At 46.5% G+C, this 7,947-nt stretch overlaps 1 protein-coding gene across 1 annotated transcript; it reads right to left on the reverse strand.

The window, feature by feature from the left end:
- Positions 1-2,003: 2,003 nt before the first annotated feature.
- On the reverse strand, positions 2,004-6,236 carry LOC115727631 (cyclic nucleotide-gated ion channel 2). Its single transcript, XM_030657884.2, has 8 exons — positions 6,090-6,236; positions 5,316-5,952; positions 4,518-4,733; positions 3,682-3,998; positions 3,326-3,437; positions 2,996-3,232; positions 2,739-2,825; positions 2,004-2,650 (listed from the first exon to the last, which is right to left on the reverse strand). Exons 1-8 carry the CDS (start codon positions 6,125-6,127, stop codon positions 2,165-2,167), a joined length of 2,130 nt encoding a protein of 709 aa, XP_030513744.2. The 5' UTR covers positions 6,128-6,236; the 3' UTR covers positions 2,004-2,164.
- Between the last annotated feature and the right edge of the window lie 1,711 nt (positions 6,237-7,947).

The following is a 7,947-nucleotide window of genomic DNA, read 5'->3' on the forward strand; positions in this document are numbered from 1 at the left end:
AAATGAACGAGTCTAGATAACAAATCAATGGTTAGTTCTGTCTATAATTGATCTGCTCCACCCGTGGTACTTGAAACATAAATGAGCGGGTCTATACAAGAAATCAACGGCTAGCTCCGTTCATACTTGATTGTCTAAAAAGAAAGTGTTAATTTTTCCCTAATTACGAGTGAGTAGGATAATTAATAGTCTATTAAACGGTTGATTTGATGCAGTCAAATCCATCCACTGATCAGGTCTAAGTTTAAATGGAGATCGCTTTCAACAAGAAAGAAATACCATAAAAGTGCGTTTAGTCGTCCGTATTTATAGTCATGATATGATCGGATAGGTTAGGATAAAGAATCCAATAATTTGATCATATCCTATCTCCTATTTGGTGACTTACATATTTAAAATCAGATATATTTATATCCTATCTTATAATTATTCTTGACTTGTACCATCCAGAGCCTCTTCTTCGGAATTGATGGAGCAAATCTCCGGCCGCTCATCGGGTGGAAGCTTGAGGGGACGATTGCCGGGAGCTACAAAGACCTAAATTGACATATATTTTTTAAAAATTATAAAAAGTTGTGTTCACAGTTTTGGCAATATAATTTTTCTAGAAATTTACAATAAACAAATTTTCCTAAATTGGGTTAAATTTGAAGTATTTAAGCAACATGGGTCAGATTGGGTATATGTTAGGTCGGGTATGAATCCCTATATTTGTATTATATGAAAATAGGCCAAAACGGATTAAATATGTCAATTTGGGTAGGACCATTTTCTGCCAAACCCGATTTACCCGTTTGACAAATCCACCCGACATGCATTCAAAATGATGGCCTTATTGTCTTCATATAATTTCGTGTAATGTGTGTATGATAATTCATAACACGACATGAGGTGATGATACGAAAGCATGATCTGATCCTGACGTTAAATTGGTGAATTTGGTTTTGCGTCAATTGTATTGATATGCTAAAAGGGTTGTCTACAAAATTGCTATCTCTAAGGAAGATGACATTGCTGCGCATGCACTTTTGCTTTGCATGGACCTTTCGCTGGAAGAATTTTACAATTCAAGGCAAAGCAGATCCAGAAAGGAGAAAACTTTTCTCGTTAATGATATAATTTTCCTTCATGACTACTTTCATACCTCTATTTTTGCCAATATCATTCGCTTGCTTTTAAACACAACTGAATATTGAAAAGAACAAATCGTCGCTCCTTGCAAACTCATTTTAGCATATTTTATAAGTGGCTTCGTCTTTGTCTATAGCTTGAAATACTTGCTGGAGAAGCAGCCCGCGCGCCACCAATGCTTGCCGGAGAAGTTGCCCACTGCCGCCGGAGAGATGGCTCGGTGTGGCGGATAGACGGATGGGTCTTGGCCGAGAGGGGTGGCTTGAGAGATGGATAAGAGAAATCCTATTCGGCTCTATCCCACCCCTATCCCAGGGATTATTTTATTCCCTTATATCTCCTTTTATCCTATCCTCCACAATTAACAAATACAGAATATGATAAAACATATCATTTCTTGAGTTTTATCCGGACTACCAAACGTAGCCTGAATCTCTTGAATGTAGTAAATATTCGCCAAATGAATCAACAATCATCCCGCATTGGTTAGCAGATTCTCTGTATTCTTGTCCTCAATTCTCTAGAATGAACTTCCTCAAGAAAATTGATTTTTCACGGAAGGAATTCCTGAAACTTGACATCATAGCCTCTTTAAAACGCCCGAGGAAAGGGGTCATTATGTTTAACCCGATACTTCCATTAGATGTTTTCTCATGGACAAGGACAGATGCTAATACTGACACCTTCTCTTGTTTTCGTACTGTCGGCTGATGTTCTCGTCTGTGCTTCTTCTTCATCTATCGTACATGACAGAGCACATGGTACATGACAGAGCACATGGCACGAGAGATCCGACCATCTAAAGTTTTCTTACCTCCGACAAATTGGCCATTCAACAAGATTCAACTAATCATCAACCGATGCTCAAATTAATCAAGAGAAGGTAATCTTATTTAATCATTGAAAAAAATTGTTCCCGATATTTGCCGTCACCCCTGGGGACCCCCCAGAACGCTCTCCGATTAACAAGAACTCAGCACGTCCTGGATTCATCCGATTATTATAGGAATGAAAGAAGCCGAGTAAAACTCAGTTATTCAAGGTGGTCGTGTGGCCTCAGCGACATGAACATCGCAGCATACTGCAAGAGGTTGCGACTTCCGCCATCTTCTGACACCGGACTCGCCGCCGGGCCCCGGGTCCTCATCCTGTGGCGGCGCCAAGCGAACTGAATCTTCACTGCAGCCCAGGTGCGCCAGTTGGATGAGTAGTACCTTGCTCTCCATTTGAGCCTCTCGTTTAAGAACTTATAGCGGAAGTGGTCGGTAATGTACCGGAGATGGTCAGCATCCAGGCCAAACGCTTCTATAGAGTCCATACACATGAATGTCGCGGATGAGGCTGGACGGCGGTCTATGAACGGGCGTCGCAGGCACCAGGACAGGAGTTCGTCGCCCAGGAAGCCACCGGGCTCAAGCAAGCTCGTCGTTACCATTCCTTTGCTCAGGCCTTGGAGGCGTTTGATGTGTCCGCGCACGATAAACACAATCCTCTGCACGGGGTCACCTTCCCTAATGATCTGGCAGATTAGGAGAGAAATCTTCAGTCATTCTGAATTCATTTGGTGGCAAATGAAAAGGAAACTTTGCAAACATAGGAAGTGGCACCTTCTCATCTTTAGAGAAGACTAGGGGCTTGACCCGGTCACAGATATTGTCCAGAATAAGATCATCTAAATTGTGAAAAAGCGGCACCTGAAAAGCATAATGTCGAGTTAGAGATGAGTTCGGGAGAACTGTCCGGACAATAGAGTATTTCGACACAATGTAGGAAGAAGTAGTGTAAGTAACAGCAGTTCGAAAAGCAGAAGGCACATGCAGTTCTCATCATCTGTAAAAAGCAAAGTTGCTGCAACTCGGGTTACCTTCCTGATGAGGTCCAAGCAAAGATAGCGCTTAATGTCCCGCCGCAGCCCCTCGGGCAACGTCTTTATCAGTTCCATCTCATCTTCCCCTCCCATAGTCGCCCACCTCTGGAGCTCGTAATGCCTCACCCGTTGCCTCAGATGGGAGGGTAACTGCCTCCGCCTCATCCACCATTCCATGTCGCGGCACCTCAGCTGCATTTTCTTCTTCTTCGCCATGACAGCATGCAGAAACACCTTCCAAGCGATAATTGAATTTTCTCATTTCAGATTACGGCTTCGTAACCAAAGGACGGGCTAACAAGTAATGTCACTAATGGATCATCATACCTGGATGTTTCCAATCAAGAGAGTGAACAGAAGTAGCCCGCTAAGGACGATACATATACTGAATACCACCTCCATCCAGTGGCTCGTGGGCTCTAGATCATTACCAAAAGTGCTGCAAGCACAACAACCATTTAGACATTATTCATCTTCGAAATACTTCGGCAAACTGTAAGTCTCAATTACTGGAGGAGGAAAGAAAGATTGCGAATCTAGATAATATGGTGCTCTAGCAACAGCACTATAGAAGCTTTTATAAGCAAAGATCAGACAAGCAGAAAGCGGGTTCAAACTAGTAATATGTATATATATCTTCTGCAAGTGCAAACCATACAAAGGTACTTCAACCGAGAACTCACCTGAGGGTCATCAAACCCCAAAATATTGGATAAAGGATCTTCACAACTACGGAGTCGCTAGAAATGACCGGAAGAGCCCACTGGTAGATCCCGTAGTGAAATGGCCCATCCACGTCTAAACACAATGGCTTTCCGGCCATGGCTGTCCTGTTCCCGCCGCACGGGCTTTCCATGGTGCCGGCAGGTAACAAAAGTTGGTAGCAGACCTCCTCGGCGCAAGACACAGAGAAATCACAGTGGACGTTTCTCTCACACTGTTGTCGGAGACACGAAGCCACGCGTTGTATCGCCAGGACGTACCAGCACCCACCAGCTACCTGCGAGCAGGTTGTCTTGTTATACACTTTCCGAGAATGGATCCACATTTGGTAAGCAGATGTGTCTATAACCAACCAGAGCAAGAAGTTCTTTAGTTCTGTTCAGAACAATTAGAACTAACCATTGAACATACAGGAAGACACTTACATTAGCAGACTAAACTTCATTTTCTTGATTCATTTGTTTGCCCTGTCTTCATGAGTTAGCTGCGTATACAGCAGGTTGGCCTAGTAATTAGGAGGATGGCCTTCTAGTACCCTATGAAGGTAGGACCACCGGGCCTTCCCGTTGTATGACGATCAACTCTAGACAGGTGTGAACTTACAGGACTAGAGCTGCTCCGTAAATCTTTTCTTAGTGGGAAAATTAGAGGATTTCTTGAATCTACTTTAGTACAGGGGCGATGATTGCAGTTGAATGCGAGAAAGTTTTTCTTAGGACATGGACATGCAAGAAGCTAAGTATCCGCTTTATACGGCTGCACCAGCATTCCGAGGCGGAGGGCGAATTGAACTTACATGAGAAGCGATGAAGTAGGCGATGAGGTTGAGGCCGAAGCCCCACCAGATGGTGCCGAAGATGTAACCCGTGACCTTCTGCATCCTCCTCATCAGGCAGATGCTGTGGTAGACCTTGGGAAGGAACTGGAACAGAAAGATGAGGAGGAGTATGGTCATGATCAGCTTAATCTTCTCTTCCCGGATCAGTTTCGGCACCACTAGCCAGAACACAGCCTGCACAAGGGCGAAGAAGCCACGTACGTTAACGACGACGATGGGGAGAAAACGACGTCGTCGTCGGAGCGTATGGATCTCAGTTAAAAAAAAAATGAAGGGAAAAGGATGGCCGCGTGATGAACGTGCGTTAAAAAAAAAGGGTGACGGTTACATGTTCGCAGTGCTGGACACCTCAGACGCTCGTCACTCTCGTCAGTCTTTCGTTCAGACCGGACCACACACACACTCTTTCACATCGTACTGTCAAATTATTCGTTTTTTTATCTTCTTCTTGCGTTCAAACGTAACATGCCACGTCGTTTACGCTTTTCTCTTTCAAGAATAATTACCTCGGAAAACACATGATACAGGTTAACTTCTCTCTCTCTCTCTCTCTCTCTCTCTCTCTCTCTCTTTCTGATTATTACAGTGTGGTAACTGAAATTCTACATCAAGTACATCCGCAAGCTCTCTACTGTGCAGAAGTGACAGCTTGCTCGAATATGGTTTTCGGGAAAGATTAAGGGAGTTGGGTTTCCGAGCCCCATGAATTTGACTGGAAGAAGAGAGAGGAAGGAAGGAGGAGGAGGAGGATGGGACCTGGGGAACTGGGAGGATGACGAAGACATCGAACCAGAAGCCCTTAAGGGAGCCGACGTAGTGGGAGGCGATGGCGCGCGCGTCCCACACGAGCTTCCCGCACCCGACCACCAGCGACTCCCTGGACACGTAGGCCAGCCTGAACTGGAGCCACAGGTGGAACAGGTGCACCGCGTCCACGCACGTCCGCAGCACCGTCACGATCGCCGCCAGCCCGCCGTCCATGTACAGGCAGGGCGACCCGCTCCGCCCGATCGACAGCGCGTAGAAGAAGAGCGGGTCCACGGCCAGCGCCATCCCCCGCGCCAGCAGGAACCCCCGGTTCCACCGCTGCACCCGCTTGCTCCTCGGATCCAGCACCCGCCCGAACGGCCCGTGCTGAGCCCCCCGGCGGCCGGTCCCGTCCTTCTGCTGCCCGGGCCTGGCATGGATGGGGACGAGGGAGGAGCCCGCGGAGGCCTCCCACTCGGGCTGCTGGTGGGCCCGGTCGCAGCTGGTGGAGTGGAACCCGGGGACGCCTACCTGGGTGCAAGCGTAGCACTCGATGGAGTGGGAGACCGGGTTCTCGTCGCTCCCGCTGTCGCCGGAGCCGCCGTCGCTGCTCGGCTTCTGCAGCCCCAGCTGGCGTCCAATCCACCTGCGGGCGAAGAAAATTACAGGAATGTCTAAGTTCGAAACGCACTGCAAATCGCATCACCTTCTTTCAGCTAAAGATGAAACATTTCAAAGCATGGATTACGTAACGATCACAATGGATGAGAGAGAGAGAGAGACCTTGGGAGGGAGAAGAGGAAGATGGGGCGAGAAGGCATGGCGGAGGGAGAGGAACCATGGAAGAGATCGAGAGAGAGGGAAATGGTCGAACTGGTCGAGCAGGCGGTGGGGGTGCAGATGACAGAGAGAGGGAGAGAGGTTTTTTGATTTTGGAGGGACAATAATAGAGGCGAGTGTCACGTAGCACATGAAAGAGGGAAGGCCACGAGCGGGCGAAGAGCGGTGGCTCCCACCACCGCCCCCGAACCCGAACTGAGTAACCCCACCTCGGCCACGCACGAATTATTGAGCGCCACTCAGCATTTTCAAACTGCCTTGGGAAAAAAATTGGAGTGTTCGCCAATCCTTTCTAAAGGACTTCGAGGCGAAAATTGATTTTGAGATGGCTGAAAACTCAGAACTGATAAGGATCAGTAGTAAGCTTTCATTATTTTCGAAATAGTGGCAGCTCAATTAATGAAGATTACTCAGCTACCCTTTTTTTGCACTTAAAACCTTACCAAAAAAAAAAAAACAATTCAATCTTACAATCTTACCATTTTTTTAAAAAAACCCCTAGACTACTTTTTATTTTCTTGAGCAAGGGTAATCGGCGAGGGCCGATGAGACCAGATCCGACCGGCGTGGTCGCGCAACCCACCCCGAGGTCACTCGACCTCGGCCGACGCCAGATCTTGCTCGCTTTGGGCCGGCGAAGGTGTTGGTTTCTTTTAGTAAGAAACTAAATATAGCAAACAAAACTCTTTGCAAAACTTTTGTTACTAATTGCTTTTCAAATGATTTTTTTACCTCATTAGAAAAAAAAATGATTCTTTTACATAATGCCATTTGCATTTTTCCAAAGTCCCTTGAGCTAAAGGCCTTTGCATGTCTCCAATTCTCCTCAATGTCGACCCCATTCACTCCATCTCGATCCCCCCCTCCCCCAAAAAAAAAAAAAACACAAAAACAAAGGGCAACTAGCTCGAGTGCTTAATTTGAATTGGAGTGGAGTTGAAAATACCGTCGGATCGTGAACCTAACACTAACAGAGCAGACGAACCCCAAAGAAGACGCGAAATTGTCCACATCCGAAAACTAGGTTGTCAAAAATGTCGACGGGTCTTATCTCTGATCTCTAATATTTTCCAGTCTCCCCGTTTCCATTTATCAAACGAAAGATGGGATTGGAGGAACGCCTCTTCTTCTTTTTTTTCCATTTGATCTAACACAAAATCTCAACAAAAACCAACTACGGGCATTGTGTGTTTGATGAAAATCGATCCCCTTGTCGATAGTCAGGGGTTCGAAACTCTCCCAACACGTTTCTCGGACTTAAGTGGGGAGACCATTGCTGGTGGGCTGCGGGGCTAGCCTCCCTCCGGATATAGTCGCCATCGGAAAGGGCCTTCGCCCCGCTCAAAGGGCGGCTGGTGAGTTGGCCCGACTACGATTGGCGGGATCCCGAATTACCAAAAAATAAAATAAAATCTCAACGAAAGAGTTTTTACCCCCCCCCTCGTGTTTTCACCTTTGTTCTGCGGGTTCGGCATGGTTCCCAAAAGGGATCCTCCTACGACATAGAGTCCTGTACACTTGACCCTACAAAAGCACCTCGCTAGTTTGGCACATAGGGCAGATGCAAAACTGTTTCGATAAGAAAGAGCAAACTCGTGTGTTTTTTTGTTGTTCTTTGTTTTTTCACCTTGTACCTATGTATGGGCAATGAATCCCCCCCCTCAAAGTCGAAGCTTCATTGATAGGCGAACGGCTCCGCAAACGTGTACTTGAGAAAGACGTTGTACTTATCGACGGACCTATCTCTTCAAATTTTGAGGCTCATCACCACCGGGGGGGATTGAAAATCGCATGCGCTCTC

This window comes from Rhodamnia argentea, chromosome 11 (assembly GCF_020921035.1).
Source record: "Rhodamnia argentea isolate NSW1041297 chromosome 11, ASM2092103v1, whole genome shotgun sequence".
In the NCBI taxonomy this organism is placed as follows: domain Eukaryota; kingdom Viridiplantae; phylum Streptophyta; class Magnoliopsida; order Myrtales; family Myrtaceae; genus Rhodamnia; species Rhodamnia argentea.

What these genes read in the sequence shown, in the direction of transcription:
- LOC115727631 (XM_030657884.2), bottom strand. Translation starts at nt 6,127, where the DNA reads ATGCCTTCTCGCCCCATCTTCCTCTTCTCCCTCCCAAG. An exon ending in TTCCTCTTCTCCCTCCCAAG is followed by an intron (nt 5,953 to 6,089) that starts GTCTCTCTCTCT and finishes CTTCGCCCGCAG; the next exon opens with GTGGATTGGACGCCAGCTGG. An exon ending in TCTTCTCTAAAGATGAGAAG is followed by an intron (nt 2,651 to 2,738) that starts GTGCCACTTCCT and finishes CTAATCTGCCAG; the next exon opens with ATCATTAGGGAAGGTGACCC.